We start from the raw sequence: 21,676 nt of genomic DNA on the forward strand, positions 1-21,676 counted from the left end.
ATGCATCGATGATTTCGCCCACTTTGAGCCCTATTTTCAGCCAATTCTATTGTTCCAGTCCACCAAACTCGTAGCTATGTCTTTAGAACTTCATTTGTTCTATCGACTGAGTACAAAAAACAGCCACTTTGCTGATTTCAACTACCCAATAAAGTGGTCAGAAATTGGCAATTTGGCCAATTTCATACAAATTAAAAAATGTCAATTTCAAAATAGGGTCCAGAATGAACAATGCATACATTCCTGGCACTAAAATAGCATTTTCTATGTTTATCAGTCACATCTCCAGGCCCCTGTTAGAATACTCTTGCTTTCTATTTTGAATTTTTATTCACACAAAAAATAGAAGATTTACTGTCATGCAGACTACTGCAATATTGTAATACAGTGGACCCCCGCATAACGATGGCATCACATAGCGATTTTTCCGCATACCGCTTACTTTTATCGCAAAATTTTTGCCGCGCATACCGATTAAAAACCCGCTCACCGATTTTCGTCCGAGACGCGTCCAATGTGCCCTCAGCCAGCCTCACATGTGCCGCCCGTCCCATTGTTTACCAGCCAGCCTCCGCGGTAACATCCAAGCATACACTCGGAATATTTCGTATTATTACAGTGTTTTCGGTGCTGTTTCTGGAAAATAAGTGACCATGGGCCCCAAGAAAGCTTCTAGTGCCAACCCTGTGGTAAAAAGGGTGAGAATTAGTATGGAAATTAAGAAAGATTTTGAAGGGTTTGGGGCTAACCCTGAGAAGCCTATGCCAGTTGTGGAATCCATTGTGCCTACTTCAAAGATTAAGGAAATGTGTGCACAGTGGGTTGAACTGCAAACCTTTATGGATGAAAATCACCCTGACACAGCTGTTGCAAGCCGTGCTGGTGACTATTTCAATGACAATGTTGTGGCCCATTTTAGACAAATCGTAAAGGAACGGGAGGTACAGAGCTCTATGGACAGATTTGTTGTGCGACAGAGGTCCAGTGACTCTCAAGCTGGTCCTAGTGGCATTAAAAGAAGAAGGGAAGTAACCCCGGAAAAGGACTTGCTACCTCAAGTCGTAATGGAAGGGGATTCCCCTTCTAAACAGTAAGAAGATAATGCTCTCCCCTCCTCCCATCCCATCAATCATCACCAGATCTTCAATAAAAGTAAGTGTCATGTAAGTGTGCATGCCTTTTTCAGTTTGTGTGTATTAAAATTAATATTTCATGTGGTAAAAAATTTTTTTTTTCATACTTTTGGGTGTCTTGCACGGATTAATTTTATTTCCATTATTTCTTATGGGGAAAATTCATTCACATAACGATTATTTCGCATAACAATTACCCCTCTTGCACGGATTAAAATCGTTAACCGGGGGTCCACTGTAATTGTATAAATAATGTCAACCCATTCGTGACTGTGTATTAGAATAGCTAGTTGGACATTTATTGGACAGTGACGTCATTTGTTTACTCTTGAACATCGGCAAAAATCAAACATTTCTGCCACTTTGAGTACCATTTCTAGATCCTTTCCTTGGTAAAATAAATCAGAATCACTTATATTTCTATAATATGTTTTTCATTCTATCAAATGAGACCAAGAAAACAAGAATACAACCATAAATACTACACGAAAATACACCTCAAAGTGAGCGTTTTAATTCAAAAACACGGTTGGAGTTTTTTTTTTTTTTTTCTCATGTACTGCTTGCTGCAGGATTTTTTTATACTGTGCACACTGACCACACAGACCCATTCTCTCACATGTGGGCCTACCAGCTTCTGTTTGATTTGAAGCTGCTAGAATTTTTGAGTATACAGTAGGGCCCTGCTTTACGGTGTTTCGCCTTACGTCTTTCCGCTAATACGGCGATGTCAAATTATGACCAAAATTTGCTATACGGCAAGCGGTCTTTCAAATACAGCGCGCCCCACCCGGTTTGTTTGCATTCACGGTGACCACATCTATTATGTCAAGAAACTTTCCAAAATTTCAAGTGCTTTAAAGTTACTGTGTATTTTATATGTACTCTGATAATTATACTTATGTGTACCTCTACCTAAATATACTTACACACTGTGCTGGTGTGCAGGTACACATTAAAATCGGTAAGTCTGTCTACTCATGGCACCAATACTACGTAATGATAATCACTCTTGGGCACATTAAATGTCTTATTTTACATTAATACAGTGGACCCCCGGTTTACGATATTATTTCATTCCAGATGTATGTTCAGGTGCCAGTACTGAAAGAATTTGTTCCCATAAGGAATATTGTGAAGTAGATTAGTCCATTTCAGCCCCCAAACATACATGTACAAATGCACTTACATAAATACACTTACATAATTGGTCGCATTGGGAGCTGATCGTAAACCGGGGGTCCACTGTATAGGCATTTTCATTAATCCATCTATGATATTTTCCTCAAAATTATATATGAAACCGTTAAATAGCATATAAACATAATACATACACTCACAGAATAAAAATTGACGTAAATATGAGATTTGTTTACAAAGCAGTTGTGTAGGTAGTGTCGGAAGAATTACGTTTTCTCTAGTCAAACTTGGGGATAACTGTAGAAAAATATTCTTTTCATATGCCTTCACTCTATATATAGCAATTCACAACCCTTGTGGGTTTAGTGCTTTTTATTATGTTAATAATAATATCTTCATTCACTCTAAAAATGGTGTGTTGCTGTTTGTTTATTCTGTACTAACTTGTACAACTTGTACACAATGTAAGAGTACGTATTCTATTCTTAGTAGAGTAGTAATTGTGCATGTCTTCTTCAGTTTGTGTGTATTAAAATTAATATTTCATGTGGTAAATTTTTTTTTTTCATACTTTGGGGTGTTAGGAACGGATTAATTTGATTTCCATTATTTCTTATGGGGAAAATTAATTCGGCTAACGATAATTTCGGCTTACGATGAGCTCTCAGGAATGGATTAATATCGTAAGGCGGGGGCCCACTGTACAGTGGACCCCGCATACCGTTGGCATCACATAACGTTAAATCCGCATACCGATACATTTTATCGCTAAGATTTTGCCTCGCATACCGCTAAAAAACCCGCTCAACACTATTCGTCCGAGACGCGTCTAATGTGTGGCCTGAGCCAGCCTCACATGTTCCGCCGGTGGCATTGTTTACAAGCCAGCCTCCGCGGTAACATCCAAGCATACAATCGTAACATTTCATATTATTACAGTGTTTTTGGTGATTTTATCTGCAAAATAAGTGACCATGGGCCCCAAGAAAGCTTCTAGTGCCAACCCTGTGGTAAAAAGGGTGAGAAATATTATTGAAATACTGTGGTACCATGGTCAACTGCTGATGCTGCTGCTGCTGTAGCACCATCAGCTGCTGCTGCTGCTGTAGCACCGTCAGCTGTTGCTGCTGCTGTAGCACCGTCAGCTGCTGCTGCTGCTGTTGTAGTACCGTCTGCTGCTGCTGTAGCATTATCTGCTGCTGCTGCTGTAGCATTGTCTGCTGCTGCTGCTGCACTGTCAGCTGCTGCTGCTGCTGCTGTAGCACTGTCAGCTGCTGCTGCTGCTGTAGCACTGTTGTTGGTGTGGCTTATTGAGAATACCAAGAAACAATTAACCCCAGAGGGTTAGCCACCCAGGATAACCCAAAAAAGTCAGTGTCATCGAAGACTGTCTAACTTATTTCCATTGGGGTCCTTAATCTTGTCTCCCAGGATGCAACCCACACCAGTCGACTAACACCCAGGTGAACAGGGAAAAACGCCTGGAACTAGTGCTCATATTGGTGAATTTAAAACCAGCAAAGGTTGGTTTGAGAGATTTAAGAATCGTAGTGGCATACACAGTGTGATAAGGCCTGTTCTGGAAGAAAATGCCAAACAGGACCTACAGTACTCAGGAGGAAAAGGCACTTCCAGGACAGTGTCTCATCAGTCATTGCTGCATCTTCAGTAAAGGTAAGTGTCATTTATTCTTCATTTAGTAGAGTAGTACATGCACAATATATACTGTGCATGTACTACTCTACTATTGTGCATGTATCCTTCTCTTTGTGTGTAGGAAAATGTATATTTCATGTGGTAAAATTTTTTTTTTCATACTTTTGGATGTCTTGCACGGATTAATTTGATTTCCATTATTTCTTATGGGGAAAATTCATTCGCATAACGATAATTTCGCATAACAATGAGTTCTCATGAATGGATTAATATCGTTATGCAGGGGTCCACTGTATTTGTATTGTGAGGTAATTTTTATTATTATAATAAAAAAATATTGAGGTAAATGTTTTACAAACTCTTACAAACGTACGTGAATGAACTAAAAGTAAACACATTAATACGCATTTATTTCGCCTGACCAAGTGATCGCCCACTACCTGTTCAGTTTGTGTTCTTACATTGTCTGGACTCTGTATCTCGTTATCTCTCTCGTTTACTCTTTCGTTAACTAGTTGGCTCTCATTGACGATGGCGTCTAAGCGTAGCTGCGATGAAAAGAGGAGTCGTAAAACTCTTGCTTTAAGCGCCAAGTTAGAGAAAGATGGTGTGCCATTCTGATTTTATTCAATGAACACCCTGCCACTCGCCTCTCACACATTAATATTAATATTTTAAGGTAAGTAATAAGTGTACTCTGTGTGTATCTTACCTTTTATTGTATTTTAATGCCTATTTCTATTGCTAACTTTATATAAGTTAGTGTACACTTGTTGTCTGGCATTTATTGCATATTTTATACGTGCTCTGATAATAATACTTGTGGACCTGTGTGGTAGCCGGGCGGAGGGATAACATTACGTTTTCTCTGCTCAGCCACCAGAGAAAACGTGTATGAATCTGCATTTGGCCCAACCACTCCCCCACTCCGCTTTTGTTTACAGTTTTCGGCATGAATTATTCATTACTTCTCCCTTCGTTTATGATGGCATCTAAAGGTCGTTGTTAGAAACGATTAAATTCAGTGAACAAGGTATGTCGATGCTAATAATATGGCTCTGGGCCACAGTGTATGTAGCCAGTAGGTGTAGCCCAGGTGGGCTACACCTACACTGACTTCCTACAAATAAGTACTACTCACCTCTCACCCTACATTAAGATTGCAAATACTTTAAGATAAGTAATGAGTGTACTGTGTATGTATTTTACTTTTTGTGTTTTTTAATGCCTAGTTCTATTACTAACTTAATATAATTTAGTGTAAACTTGTTGTCTGGCATTTATATGCATTTATAAATGGAAAAAATGGCCTTCTGTTTTCTGGCGATAGCCCGGAACCTAACCCGCCATATAAGTGGGGCTCTACTGTATATACACTAAACACATTGGCTCGCAAGGCGTATATATACCCAAAACAGTGTAAGGGTTAATATTGTTATCTACACAGACATCTCATTTGTAAGTTAAAACACCAGGAATGTAACTTGTTTGTAAACTTGGGACATCCTACTTGACTTGGGACCTCCTACATGACTTGGGACCTCCTACATGACTTGGGACCTCCTACATGACTTGGGACCTCCTACATGACTTGGGACCTCCTACATGACTTGGGACCTCCTACATGACTTGGGACCTCCTACATGACTTGGGACCTCCTACATGACTTGGGACCTCCTACATGACTTGGGACCTCCTACATGACTTGGGACCTCCTACATGACTTGGGTCCTCCTACATGACTTGGGACCACCTACATGACTTGGGACCTCCTACATGACTTGGGTCCTCCTACATGACTTGGGACCACCTACGTAACTTGGTACCACCTACGTGACTTGGGGCCACCTACGTGACTTGGGGCCACCTACGTGACTTGGGGCCACCTACGTGACTTGGGACCACCTACGTGACTTGGGACCACCTACGTGACTTCGGGCCACCTACGTGACTTAGGACCACCTACGTAACTTGGGGCCACCTACATGACTTGGGACCACTTACGTGACTTGGGGCCACCTACGTGACTTGGGACCACCTACGTGACTTGGGACCACCTACATGACTTGGGACCACCTACGTGACTTGGGACCACCTACGTGACTTGGGATTACCTACATGACTTGGGACCTCCTACATGACTTGGGATTACCCACATGACTTGGGACCACCTACATGACTTGGGATTACCTACATGACTTGGGATTACCTACATGACTTGGGACCTCCTACATGACTTGGGATCACTTATGTGACTTGGGGCCACCTACGTTACTTGGGACTACCTACGTGACTTGGGACCACCTACATGATTTGGGACCACTTATGTGACTTAGGGCCACCTACGTGACTTGGGACCACCTACATGACTTGGGACCTACATAACTTAGGACCCCCTACATAACTTAGGACCTCCTACATCCCTTTTTGATGTTTATGGAGGAGTGTGTTAGCAAAGGTACAGTTGAACATAGTTGAGGGACTATAAAAGCTGTGTATAACAAAGTCTACCCATTATTAGGTGGGAATCAGTATACTCTTATTTTAGTGCACTAACAGGAAGGAGCTGGAGTCTTGTAATGGATACAGTAATAAATAGAAAAAACATTGAGGAATGTTGAAATAAGATAAATTTGTAATCAACAAAGTCTATTGTTTACAAATCAGTTAACCCAGCACATTTTGTTCCCTATTTTTGAAGTCCTTTATATTGAGTCTGTTAAATCCAGGGTTTAAAGTACCATAAAGTAATATGGTAGGAGGCAGAGCACCTTGCAATCTTCTTTTATAAACAAGTTTTCAGTATTTAATAATCTAATTGCAAATTCTTTCTTGTAATTACTGTCAAAAAATCATTCTGGAAACCATAAAATTTATGTACAGGAGTCCCTCACTTTATGTAATAGATGAGTTCCTGGTGGCCTCTGCTCTGTTTTGTGTGTTATTACTAAATAATTATTTTAAATGGCCTAAACCATGACCAATCATCCTTGGTTATATTTTATTAGCCAAGAAATAGGATAAAACTTCAGTTTTTTGTGATGATGAATTAAAAATAGAGGGCAAGTGTTATTTATGTATGAGAGGCCTCAAAATAGGAGAAGTTGCAGTTTTGTAAAGTGCATCCCAGCATCCAACTTCGTGCCTGTGTAATTCCATCAAATTTCAATGTTTTGGTTTTGTTACTTTTTGAAAAAGACTACTATTTCAGTTGATAACATTATTCTTTCTTTCAACACACCGCCGTACTATTTCAGTTGATAACATTATTCTTTCTTTCAACACACCGCCGTACTATTTCAGTTGATAACATTATTCTTTCTTTCAACACACCGGCCGTATCCCACCAAGGCAGGGTGGCCCAAAAGGAAAAACGAAAGTTTCTCCTTTTACATTTAGCAATATATACAGGGGAAGGGATTACTAGCCTCTTGCTCCTGGCATTTTAGTCGCCTCTTACAACACGCATGGGCTCACAGAGGAAGAATTTTGTTCCACTTCCCCATGGAGGTAAGAGGAAATAAACAAAAACAAGAACTAGCAAGAAAATAGAAGAAAACCCAGAGGGGTGTGTATATATATGCTTGTACATGTATATGTAGTGTGACCTAAGTGTAAGTAGAAGTAGCAAGACGAACCTGAAATCTTGCATGTTTATGAGACAGAAAAAGACACCAGCAATCCTACCATCATGTAAAACAATTACAGGCTTTCGTTTTACACTCGCTTGGCAGGAAGGTAGTACCTCCCTGGGTGGCTGCTGTCTACCAATCTACTACCTAGGGATAACATTATTATTGTTCTTATTTAAAAAAAAAAATTGTTTTACTTTTAGCACTTAATTTTAGGATCATGACAGTGACCCGCGGTGGCCTGTGGCAAAAGCTCTTGCTTCATATGGTGAGTGTCCGGGTTCAATTCCCAGTGAGGGGTGGAAACATTGGGTGTGTTTCCTTACATCAGTTGTCCATGTTTACCCATAAGTATAAAATGTGTACCTGGGTGTTAGTCGATTGGTGTGGGTCGCATCCCCGGACAAAATTGACCTAATTTGCCTGAAATGCTCTGCATAACAAGCGGTTTTCTATATAGTGGTATGTCATTAATGTCAGCTAGGCCTGTATACCTTGTATATGTACTTGTAGAAAAAGTTTTTTTTTTTTTATAACACTTCGGTCATCTCCCACCAAGGCAGGGTGACCAAACAAGAAAGAAAATCCCCAAGAAGAAAAATACAGTGGAACCTCTACTTGCGAGTTTAATCCGTTCCATGACCTTGTTCGCAACTGGATTTGCTCGTTTGCAGAGTCAATTTATCTCATTTAAATTAATTGAAATGCAATTAATCCGTTCCAGTGGAATTCTGTACTTCAATAATTTCGCTAATATCAACTCTACGGCTTATTTATCTATCTCACTTCATCTAATATGACATAATAAACAATATAAATAACAGAAACCTGACATATACTCTAAAATGAATAAAATATGTCATTCATGTAGTGGTATGGGCGGTGTCGGCGGTGGACGAGAGTTTGTCTGGAGATCGGGCAAAATACAGTGGACCCTCGCCTAACGCTATTAATCCGTTCCTGAGAGCTCAACGTTAGGCGAAATTATCGTTAGCCAAATTAATTTTCCCCATAAGAAATAATGGAAATCAAATTAATCCGTTCCTGACTCCCCAAAGTATAAACAAAAAAATTTTTTACCACATGAAATATTAATTTTAATACACACAAACTGAAAAAGACATGCACAGTTACATGACACTTACCTTTATTGAAGATCTGGTCGTGATTGATGGGATGGGAGGAGGGGAGTGTGTTGATGGTGTTAGTGTTTAGAAGGGGAATCCCCTTCCATTAGGACTTGAGGTGGCAAGTCCTTTTCCAGGGTTACTTCTCTTCTTCTTTTAATGCCACTAGGACCAGCTTGAGAGTCAGTGGACCTCTGTCGCACAACATATCTGTCCATAGAGGTCTGTACCTCTCGTTCCTTTATGACATTCCTAAAGTGTTTCACAACATTGTCAGTGTACAGGTTGCCAACACGGCTTGCAATAGCTGTGTGAGGGTGATTTTCATCAAAAAAGGTTTGCACTTTAAGCCACATTGCACACATTTCCTTAATATTTGAAGTAGGCAACTTCTTCAATTTCTCTATCCCCTCCTCCGGAGCAGTTTTCTCAGATCTGTTCTCTTGCTGTTGAAGATGATCCAGCAGCTCATCAGTGGTTAGTTCGTCATTGTCCTCCTCCACCAATTCTTCCACATCCTCCCCACTAACCTCCAACCCCAAGGACTTCCCCAGTGCCACAATGGATTCCTCAACTGGCATAGGATTCCCAGCGTTAGCCTCAAACCCTTCAAAATCCCTTTTGTCTACACATTCTGGCCACAGTTTCTTCCAAGCAGAGTTCAAGGTCCTCTTAGTTACTTCCTCCCAAGCCTTACCTATAATGTTTACACAACTGAGGATGCTAAAGTGATCTCTCCAAAACTCTCTTAGAGTCAGTTGAGTTTCTGAGGTCACTACAAAGCACCTTTCAAACATAGCTTTTGTGTACAGTTTCTTGAAGTTGGAAATGACCTGCTGGTCCATGGGCTGCAGGAGAGGAGTTGTATTCGGAGGCAAAAACTTGACCTTAATGAAGCTCATTTCCGCAGAAAGTTGCTCTGTCACGTCTGAAGGATGACAAGGAGCATTGTCTAATACCAGGAGGCACTTAAGGTCTAATTTCTTTTCAATTAGGTAATTTTTCACAGTGGGGGAAAATGCATGGTGTAACCAGTCATGGAAAAAGTCCCTAGTGACCAATGCCTTACTGTTTGCCCTCCACAGCACACAAATTAGCCTTGAGGACATTGTTTTTCCTGAACACTCTGGGAGTTTCAGTGTGATACACCAATAAAGGCTTCACTTTGCAATCACCACTAGCATTAGCACACATCAACATTGTAAGCCTGTCTTTCATAGGCTTGTGTCCTGGCAGTGCCTTTTCCTCCTGAGTAATGTAGGTTCCGCTTGGCATTTTCTTCCAAAACAGGCATGTTTCGTCACAATTAAACACTTGTTCAGGTTTCAATTCTTCACTGTCTATGTACTCCTTGAATTCCTGCACATATTTTTCAGCTGCTTTGTGGTCCAAACTGGCAGCCTCACCATGCCTTATCACACTATGTATGCCACTACGATTCTTAAATCTCTCAAACCCACGTTTTCTGGCCTTAAATTCACTCACATCACCACTAGTTACAGGCATTTTTCTAATTAAATCGTCATGCAACTTCCTAACCTTTTCACATATGATCGCTTGACAGATGCTATCTCCTGCTATCTGTTTTTCGTTTATCCGCACCAATAACAGTCTCTCAACATCTTCTATCACTTGCGATCTATGTTTTGAAAACAAAGTTGCACCTTTGGCAAGAACAGCTTCCTTGATTGCCGTTTTCTTGGCCACAATATTAGCGATGGTTGATTGGTGTTTTGTGTACAACCTGGCCAGCTCGGAGACACGCACTCCACTTTCATACTTAGCAATGATCTCTTTCTTCATATCCATAGTAATTTTCACCCTTTTTCCTGTAGGGTTGACACTAGAAGCTTTCTTGGGGCCCCATGGTGACTTATTTTGCAGGTGCAATCACTAAAAAGGCTGTGATAATATTAAATGTTCCGATTGCATGCTTGGAAGCGACCGCGGTGGCTGGCTTGTAAATACTGGCACCCACGGAACAAGTGAGGCGGGCTCAAGCCGCATGTGGAGCGTCTCGAACGAATCACGTTGAGCGAGTTTTTTAGCGTTAGCCGAGGCAAAATCTTTGCGTTAAAATGTATCACTAGGCGGATTTAACGTTATGCGAAGCGTTCGTTAGGTGAGGGTTCACTGTACTTCATGAATAATTTCGCTAATATCATCTATACTACTTATTTATCTATCACAGTTCATCTAATATGACATAACAAACAATATAAATAACATAGAAACACGATATATACTCTAAAATGAATAAAATATGTCATTATGTAACAGGTGGAGGCGGCCACAACCTCTCCCTCTTTGTTGTGGTAAACACTGCCATCTAGTGATGGCCTTTTTAAGCCGTTTATTATAATTATTATATGTAGTACATTATTATTATATATGTACATATTATTATATATGCAATAAGATCACAGTAAACAGGTGATTTCAGAATATGCAAAACAACCACTCTGAAAGAATAGAGAAATTCCAAGCGCTTTCGTGACTACTCACATTATCAAGGAACTATGAAAGTAAGGCATCCAAGGAAGCTATATAAGGGGTCTGGCCGGCACCTCACTATCAGATCCCACAACGGTTAAACACGTGACGCGCGGCGAGCCAACTTGGATAGGTCCTTGGCACAACTCACCCCACAAACTATTCTACCCAAGAAATAAGAAATTTTAAAGATTATTTGTCCAGTGTATTATTAAATTCTTCCCAAATTCTATTAATTATAAATGGATCTAATTTATATAAACCAAAGGAAATATTCATATTTTTGACAATAATATGAATATTTGACAATAATATGAATATTTCCTTTGGTTTATATAAATTAGATCCATTTATAATTAATAGAATTTGGGAAGAATTTAATAATACACTGGACAAATAATCTTTAAAATTTCTTATTTCTTGGGTAGAATAGTTTGTGGGGTGAGTTGTGCCAAGGACCTATCCAAGTTTGCTCGCCGCGCGTCACGTGTTTAACCGTTGTGGGATCTGATAGTGAGGTGCCGGCCAGACCCCTTATATAGCTTCCTTGGATGCCTTACTTTCATAGTTCCTTGATAATGTGAGTAGTCACGAAAGCGCTTGGAATTTCTCTATTCTTTCAGAGTGGTTGTTTTGCATATTATTATATATGTATATATATTTTTTTTTTTTTTTTTTTTTTTTTTTTTTTTTTTTTCAACAAGTCGGCCGTCTCCCACCGAGGCAGGGTGACCCAAAAAAGAAAGAAAATCCCCAAAAAGAAAATACTTTCATCATCATTCAACACTTTCACCACACTCACACATTATCACTGCTTTTGCAGAGGTGCTCAGAATACAACAGTCTAGAAGCATATACGTATAAAGATACACAACATATCCCTCCAAACTGCCAATATCCCAAACCCCTCCTTTAAAGTGCAGGCATTGTACTTCCCATTTCCAGGACTCAAGTTCGACTATATGAAAATAACCGGTTTCCCTGAATCCCTTCACTAAATATTACCCTGCTCACACTCCAACAGATCGTCAGGTCCCAAGTACCATTCGTCTCCATTCACTCCTATCTAACACGCTCACGCACGCTTGCTGGAAGTCCAAGCCCCTCGCCCACAAAACCTCCTTTACCCCCTCTCTCCAACCCTTTCGAGGACGACCCCTACCCCGCGTATTGTTATTATTCATATTCATATTATTATTATTATTATTATTATGTAAATTATTTGTAATTTTTATTCACACAAAAAATATAAGATTTACTGTTATTCCTTATTGCAATAATTGTATAAATATGTCAACCCATTCACGACTGCATATTGGAATGGACAGTGACGTCATTTGTTTACTCTGAAACAGCCAAGCAATGGACCATTTCTCCTAGGTTGAGCTCAATTTCAAGGCACTTTTCTTCATGAAAGCAATCAAAGTCGTATCTGTTTCTGTAATATATCTTCCATTCTATCAAATGAGACCAAAAAAACGAGAATACAACCATAAAAACCATTTGAAATTACCACTAAGGGGTGGCTAATTGCTGAGAAGCGAACTCCATTATTTATGCTTAGATTTCTTTCATTATTATTATTTTTTTCTTTCAACACACCGGCCGTATCCCACCGAGGCGGGGTGGCCCAAAAGGAAAAATGAAAGTTTCTCCTTTTACATTTAGTAATATATACAGGAGAAGAGGTTACTAGCCCCTTGCTCCCGGCATTTTTAGTCTACGGAGGAAGAATTCTGTTCCACTTCCCCATGGAGGTAAGAGGAAATAAACAAGAACAAGAACTAGTAAGAAAAATGGAAGAAAACCCAGAGGGGTATGTATATACATATGTGCTTGTACATGTATGTGTAGAGTGACCTAAGTGTAAGTAGAAGTAGCAAGACGTACCTGAAACCTTGCATGTTTATGAGACAGAAAAATGGACACCAGCAATCCTACCATCATGTAAAACAATTACAGGTTTCTGTTTTACACTCACTTGGCAGGACGGTAGTACCTCCCTGGGCAGTTGCTGTCTACCAACCTTACTACCTAGGATTATTATTATTATTATTATTATATAAATATTTTGTAATTTTTATTCACACAAAAAATATAAGATTTACTGTGACGTCATTTGTTTACTCTGAAGCAGCCAAGCAATGGACCATTTCTTCTAGGTTGAGCTCTGTTTCAAGATGCTTTTCATCGTGAAAGCAATCAAAAACATATGTATTTCTGTAATATATCTTCCATTCTATCAAATGAGACCAAAAAAACGAGAATACTACCATAAAAACCATTCGAAATTACCACTAAGGGGTGGATAATTGCCGAGAAGTGAACTCCCTTATTTATGCTTAGATTTCTTTCATTTTCGGTGTACATTAAGCCTGCCTTGGTGGGAATCGGCCAGTGTGATGATAATAATAATAATAATAATAAGAAGAAGAAGAAGAAGAAGCATCTTTCCATCATACATTGCCCAAGTTTCAATAAGATAGTCCAATAAACAAATGAGATACAATTCCCGAGATCAAGAGCAAGAACCCCTCACCAGTGTCAAGGAACCTGCCTTGAGGTCTGCTCACTTATGGAAATTTTGCTCGCGTATGGAAGCAAAAAATCAACCCATCGACTGCTCGTATTTGGAAAAACTCGCATGTGGACACGCTCGTAAGTAGAGGTTCCACTGTACTTTTATCATCATTCAACACTTTCACCTCACTCGTACATAATCGCTGTCTTTGCCGAGGCTCTCAGGTACAACAGTTTAGAAGTCCCTCCAAGCTGCCAATATCCCAAACCCCTCCTTTAAAGTGCAGACATTGTAATTCCCATTTCCAGGACTCAAGTCCAACTAAACGGTTTCCCTAAGTCCCTTCACAAAATATTACCCTGCTCATACTCCAACAGCTCGTCAGGTCCCAAAAACCATATGTCTCCATTCACTCCTATCTAACACACTCACACATGCTTGCTGGAAGTCCAACCCCTTAACTATAAAACCTCCTTTACCCCCTCCTTCCAACCTTTTCGAGGATGACCCCTACCCCACCTTCCTTTCCCTACCTGGAGTATACCTGGAGAGAGTTCGTTGGAACCATGGCTAGGGCTAAAAGTAGCAGGTTGATAAATTAGACACATGTGCAACTCTTGGGTATCTTTATTGAGGAAACGTTTCGCCACACAGTGGCTTCATCAGTCCATACGTAGGAGAAACTTGAAGAACAGGAGGAGAATGAGGTAATCAGTCCCTCAACCTTGAGTCGATGTGTTCAGTCCATCAATCTTGAGTAGAATACACAACATATCCCTCCAAACTGCCAATATCCCAAACCCCTCCTTTAAAGTGCAGACATTTTACTTCCCATTTCCAGGACTCAAGTCCGACTATATGAAAACAACAAGTTTCCCTGAATCCCTTCACTAAATATTACCCTGCTCACACTCCAACAGATCGTCCGGTCCCAAGTACCATTCGTCTCCATTCACTCCTATCTAACACGCTCACGCACGCTTGCTGGAAGTCCAAGCCCCTCGCCCACAAAACCTCCTTTACCCCCTCTCTCCAACCCTTTCGAGGACGACCCCTACCCCGCCTTCCTTCCCCTATAGATTTATATGCTTTCCATGTCATTCTACTTTGATCCATTCTCTCTAAATGACCAAACCACCTCAACAACCCCTCTTCTGTCCTCTGACTAATACTTTTATTAACTCCACACCTTTTCCTAATTTCCACACTTTGAATTTTCTGCATAATATTTACACCACACATTGACCTTAAACAAGACATCTCCACTGCCTCGCTGCTGCATTTACCACCCAAGCTTCACACCCATATAAGAGTGTTGGTACTACTATACTTTCATACATTCCCTTCTTTGCCTCCATAGATAACGTTTTTTGACTCCACATATACCTCAACACACCACTCACCTTTTTTCCCTCATCAATTCTATGATTAACCTCATCCTTCATATATCCATCTGCCGACACATCAACTCCCAAGTATCTGAAAACATTCACTTCTTCCATACTCCTCCTCCCCAATTTGATATCCAATTTTTCTTTATCTAAATCATTTGACACCCTCATCACCTTACTCTTTTCTATGTTCACTTTCAACTTTCTACCTTTACACACATTCCCAAACTCATCCACTAACCTTTGCAATTTTTCTTTAGAATCTCCCATAAGCACAGTATCATCAGCAAAAAGTAACTGTGTCAATTCCCATTTTGAATTTGATTCCCCAAAATTTAATCCCACCCCTCTCCCGAACACCCTAGCATTTACTTCCTTTACAACCCCATCTATAAATATATTAAACAACCATGGTGACATTACACATCCCTGTCTAAGACCTACTTTTACTGGGAAGTAGTCTCCCTCTCTTCTACACACCCTAACCTGAGCCTCACTATCCTCATAAAAACTCTTTACAGCATTTAATAACTTACCACTTATTCCATATACTTGCAACATCTGCCACATTGCTCCTCTGTCCACTCTATCATATGCCTTTTCTAAATCCATAAATGCAATAAAAACTTCCCTACCTTTATCTAAATACTGTTCACATATATGCTTCAATGTAAACACTTGATCTACACATTCCCTACCCACTCTGAAACCTCCTTGCTCATCCGCAATCCTTCATTCTGCCTTACCTCTAATTCTTTCAGTTACAACCCTACCGTACACTTTTCCTGGTATACTCAGTAAACTTATTCCTCTATAATTTTTACAGTCTCTTTTGTCCCCTTTCCCTTTATATAAAGGGACTGTACATGCTCTCTGCCAATCCCTAGGTACCTTCCCCTCTTTCATACATTTATTAAATAAAAGTACCAACCACTCCAACACTATATGCCCCACTGCTTTTAACATTTCTGTCATGATCCCATCAGTTCCAGCTGCTTTACCCCCTTTCATTCTATGTAATGCCTCACGTACCTCCACCACACTTCACTCTTCTTCACTCCTAAAAGATGGTATACCTCCCTGGCCAGTGCATGAAATTACCGTCTCCCTTTCTTCCTCAACATTTAAAAGTTCCTCAAAATATTCTCGCTATCTACCTAATACCTCCTTCTCCCCATCTACTAACTCCCCTACTGTTTTTAACTGACAAATCCATACTTTTCCTAGGCTTTCTTAACTTGTTTAACTCACTCCAAAAATTTTTCTTATTTTCATTAAAATTCCTTGACAGTGCCTCTCCCACTCTATCATCTGCTCTCCTTTTGCACTCTCTCACCACTCTCTTTACCTTTCTTTTACTCTCCATATATTCTGCTCTTCTTATAACACTTCTGCTTTGATAAGAGGTAATAAACAAGAACAAGAATTACTAAGAAGATAGAAGAAAACCCAGAGGGGTGTGTATATATATGCTCGTACATGCCTGTGTAGTGTGACCTAAGTGTAAGTAGAAGTAGCAAGATGTACCTAAAATCTTGCATGTTTTTTTTTTTTGTTTTTTTCAACAAACTGGCTGTATCCCACCAAGGCAGAGTGGCCCAAAAAGAAAAACGAAATTTTCTCTTTTTAAATTTCGTATTTATACAGGAGAAGGGGTTACTAGCCCCTTGCTCCCGGCATTTTAGTTGCCTTTTACAACACGCATAGCTTACAGAGGAATTCTGTTCCACTTTCCCATGGAGATAAGAGGAAATAAACAAGAAAAAGAACTAGAAGGAATTTAGAAGAAAACCCAGAGGGGTGTGTATGTATATGCTTGTAAATGTATGCGTAGTGTGACCTAAGTGTAAGTAGAAGTAGCAAGACATAACCTGAAATCTTGCATGTTTATAAGACAGAAAAAAAGACACCAGCAATCCTACCATCATGTAAAGCAGTTAGTCATCTGTTTTACTTTGCTATACATACCCTTCATAAAGGAGTTCCTTTTAGCAATGAAGGGCTCTTGTTCTGGGGAATTGTAGTTACCCTCCATTTCAGTCATACTTCGTTTCCTGCCCTTCTTATTGTGGCTAGCTGGCTCAGTGGCTAATATGTTGGTCTGGAGTTTTATGACTCTGATTGCGGGTTCTAATCCCGCCTGTGGTATGATTTAGTTGCTTTTCCCCATGGTTGTAATAATTGTCATGTTGTGTTGAGTGATCAGCAGTGGTCCTCATATATTATTGGTTGTTTGCAGGTAATGGGATTGGTCAGCTCTATGGTACAAGAGAGTGTACAGAATGTAAGGGTCACTTTTGAGGTGGAGCCCACCAGCAGAGTTGCACTCATCCCTAAAGTTCCACCTGTTATCTTCGGTGGTCAGCATCTGGTGTTATATACTAGGCTGCCTCCTACTACCACTGTAAGTTTTTAGTGATAACCTGTGTCCCTAGGTAATGACTGAGCATGAATAAACTTTTTTTTTTTTCTCCAAGGATTTAAATTTTCTTCCAGAAATTGTTTTGCATGACTGCTTCTATTGTACTGTTTGTAATTGCAGAGTTAGGCAAGATTCCACTGCCTAGTGTTTGTAGTACATTTGTTTTGTGTGCACACATTCAGGTGAATTGATGCTGTATGACTCATTTGGATTTAGTGCATTCTTGTGTATTAATAATAATTATAATAATAATTGTGTGCAGGTGAAGGGAATAAGCATCAAGGGCAACATTGGATCAGCCGAGCTGAGTGTTAGCGTTCAGGGCAGTGATGTTGTTACTGTTCATGACACCGAGATGAGTCTTCACCGCCTGGCAGCACGAGCACAGATCAACCAGTGGCAGCTGGATGAAGAAGGTTGGTGTCTGTCTTCTTAGTTCTCTTATTAAGTGCAGTAAAACCTCTTGTATCATTCTTTGTGATAATGCTTTTTTAAATTATTGTGATTCAGATTTTCCTAGTTTTTAATCTTCTTTGGAATTGACTCAACATTTGCATCATAAAATTGGAAAGAAGTTTAACTCAGGTTGGACCCTTAACCCTTTGAGGGTCTTTCTAGTACTATTATGCCTTCGAAGCCTGAGTCGGTCCTCTAGTTCTATGCCATGAGTTCAGCTTACTCAGGTAAGCTGTGAGCAGTAACTTTGGGCCTAGATATGAAAGAATGGGTCTATGCGGTAAGTGTGCCCCATATAAAAGAATTCCTGAAGCAAGCAGTGCATAATGGAGGAAAAAACTGTGACTGTATTTTTGGTTTAAAACAATGATTCTTGGTTTTTATTGTTATATTCTTGGTCTTGTATGGTAGTGGAAATAAATTATTTTGATTGGTTTCAAAGTACTGATATTCCAGAGTCGTACAATACACGTCCAGCTTGTCAGTCTAATACGTGCCCACACCCCTCAAGGGAGGTTCCTTGATGTGGGTGAGGGGCTCTTGATCTAGGGAATTGGATCTGTGCTCCAATTCCCTGAATTGAGACTGAATACCTTCCTTCCCTCCCCCCGCCCACATGCACTATATAATCCTGCGGGTTTAGTGCTCCCCGTGATTATAATAATAATAATAATAATAATAATAATACGTGTCCACAAATGTGCTGACATAATTTATACAATTTTTATAATAATGCAGTAGTCTACAGAACAGTAAATCTGTTTTTTGTGTGAATAAAAATTCAAAATGGAAAGCAAGAGTAATATAGGAGAGGCCTGAGAATGTGACTAATGAACTGAGGAAATGTTGCTTTAGTGCCAGGAATATCTACATGGGTTATTCTGGATCCTATTTTGAAATTGGCAATTCTTGAGTGGGCGAAATTGCCGATGCGATTTCGCCCACTTTGCGAGAGCGTAATTCTGTAAGTTTTCCATTAAATTTCATACTTTTGGTCTCATTACCTTCGGAAAAAGATTCCTTATTAAATTGAAATTTATTTATTTATTTGCAAGTATGTAGTTCATTTCATACGATTTTAATTCTTTTTTAATTCTTTGACCTTGAGAGCAAATTTGAGATTAGCCTAGAGAACAAATGGACTTGACAGTTAACGTTTTTAGAGTCTGTGCTGTAGTTCTATGGTTTTGAAGCCAGTGTCTGTGCCGTAGTCCTGTGCCTTGAGCTCGTATCACTCAGATAAGCTGTGAGTGATAAATTTAGGCCTAAATATGTGGTATGTGTGCACCATATAAAAAATCCTGCAGCACACAGTGCATCATAAAAAAAAAACTGCTTCAGTGTTTTTTTTTTTTTAAACAGCGACTTTGTGGTGCATTTTTGTATGGTCGTATTCAGTTTCTTGGTCTCATTTGATAAAATAGAAGATATATTACAGAAATAGAGATGACTCTGACTGGTTTCAGGCCTGAAAATTACTTGAAATTGAGCTCAAATTAGAGGAAATGTTCCATTTTTGCTGTTGTTCAAGAGTAAACGTATCACATAATGCATCCAATATATGTCAACCGGTGGGTCTAATATATGTTCACAAATGCACTGATATTATTTATACAATTATTGCAATATTGCATTACAGTAAATCTTCTATTTTTTGGTGTGAATTAAAATTCTTTATGTGAATAAAAAATCAAAATAGAATTCATGTGTAAAGCCTGGAAATGTAACTAATAAACAGAGGCAGTGGAGATGTCCTGTCTAAGGGCAATGTGTGGTGTAAATATTATGCAGAAAATTCGGAGTGTGGAAATTAGGAGAAGGTGTGGAGTTAATAAAAGCATTAGTCAGAGGGCAGAAGAGGGGTTGTTGAGGTGGTTTGGTCATTTAGAGAGAATGGATCAAAGTAGAATGACATGGAAAGCATATAAATCTATAGGGGAAGGAAAGAGGGGTAGGGGTCGTCCTCGAAAGGGTTGGAAAGAGGGGGTAAAGGAGGTTTTGTGGGTGAGGGGCTTGGACTTCCAGCAAGCGTGCATGAGCGTGTTAGATAGGAGTGAATGGAGACGAATGATACTTGGGACCTGACGATCTGTTGGAGTGTGAGCAGGGTAATATTTAGTGAAGGGATTCAGGGAAACCGGTTATTTTCATATAGTCGGACTTGAGTCCTGGAAATGGGAAGTACAATGCCTGCATTTTAAAGGAGGGGTTTGGGATATTGGCAGTTTGGAGGGATATGTTGTGTATCTCTATACGTATATGCTTCTAAACTGTTATATTCTGAGCACCTCTGCAAAAGCAGTGATAATGTGTGCGTGTGGTGAAAGTGTTGAATGATGATGAAAGTATTTTCTTTTTGGGGATTTTCTTTATTTTTTTGGGTCACCCTGCCTCGGTGGGAGACGACCGACTTGTTGAAAAAAAAAATAAAAACAGAGGAAATGTTATTTTAGTACCACGAATGTCTGCATTGTTTATTCTGGACTTTATTTTTAACCCTTTCAGGGTCCAAGGCCCAAATCTGGAGTCACGCACCAGTGTCCAAGAATTTAAAAAAAAAAAATTTGTTATTTTTTCTTATGAAATCGTAGAGAATCTTTTTGTGAAGGTAATAAAACAAAAAGTACGAAATTTGGTGGAAAATTGACGAAATTATGCTCTCGCGAATTTTGATGTGTCAGCGATATTTACGAATCGGCGATTTTGCCGACTTTGACTCCCATTTTAGGCCAATTACATTATTCCAATCAACCAAATTCTTAGCTATTTCACTAGTATTACTTCTATTCTATCGATTGAGCACAAGAAATCGCCAAGTCAACTGTTTCAACTACAAAATAAAGTGATCGGAAATTGTTAATTTGGCCAATTTAACACAGTTCAAAATATTCCAATTTTAAAATAGGGTCCAGAATGAACAATGTAGGCATTCCTGGCACTAAACTAACATTTCCTCTGTTCATTAGTTATGTTTTGAGGCTTTACAAATAAATTCCATTTTGATTTTTTATTCACATAATGAATTTTTATTCACACCAAAAAATAGAAGATTTACTGTTATGCAATACTGTAATAATTGTATAAATATCATCACCATATTTGTGAATGTATATTAGACCCACCAGCTGACGTGTATTAGACGTGTGAGGTCGTTTGTTTACTCTTGAATATCGGCAAAAATTTAACATTTCTGCTACTTTGAGCTCAGTTTCAAGCCATTTCCAGTGCTAAAACCAATCAAAATCATCTCTATTTCTGTAATATGTCTTCCATTCTATCAAATAAGACCAAGAAATCGCAAATACAACTATAAAAAACATAGGAAAAAACACTGCAAAGTTGCTGTTTTAATCGAAAAATCATGATTTCATTTTTTTTCTCTCATTATACACAGTGTGCTGCAGGATCTGTTTTATGTGGTGCACACATACCACATAGATGTATTCTCTCATATCTAGGCCCAAATGTACCACTCACAGTTTATCAGAGTGAGCTGAGCTCATGGCGTAGATCTACGGTTTGGACCCTGAACGTAAAGCCGTAGATCTACGGGACGGACCCTGAAAGGGTTAAATTGGAATATTTTTAAATTTGTGCAAAATTGGATAAATTACCAATATCTGATCACTCTATTGAGCTGTTGAAATAGTTGATTGGGTGGTTTCTTGTGCTCTATTGATAAAATGGAAAGCATACTAGTGAAAT

The 21,676-nt window shown here is 39.4% G+C and overlaps 1 protein-coding gene across 4 annotated transcripts in view; it reads left to right on the forward strand.

Annotated features, from left to right (window-relative positions):
• LOC128698666 (von Willebrand factor A domain-containing protein 5A) overlaps nucleotides 1-21,676 on the forward strand; it is a 267,556-nt gene that overhangs the window by 125,014 nt on the left and 120,866 nt on the right. For all 4 annotated transcript variants that reach the window (XM_070104010.1, XM_070104012.1, XM_070104009.1 and 1 more), the window contains exons 12-13: nucleotides 17,333-17,497; nucleotides 17,778-17,931. In XM_070104010.1, the coding sequence (XP_069960111.1) occupies nucleotides 17,333-17,497; nucleotides 17,778-17,931 (319 nt within the window). The remainder of the gene's footprint in view (nucleotides 1-17,332; nucleotides 17,498-17,777; nucleotides 17,932-21,676) is intronic.

This window comes from Cherax quadricarinatus, chromosome 88, assembly GCF_038502225.1.
Source record: "Cherax quadricarinatus isolate ZL_2023a chromosome 88, ASM3850222v1, whole genome shotgun sequence".
In the NCBI taxonomy this organism is placed as follows: domain Eukaryota; kingdom Metazoa; phylum Arthropoda; class Malacostraca; order Decapoda; family Parastacidae; genus Cherax; species Cherax quadricarinatus.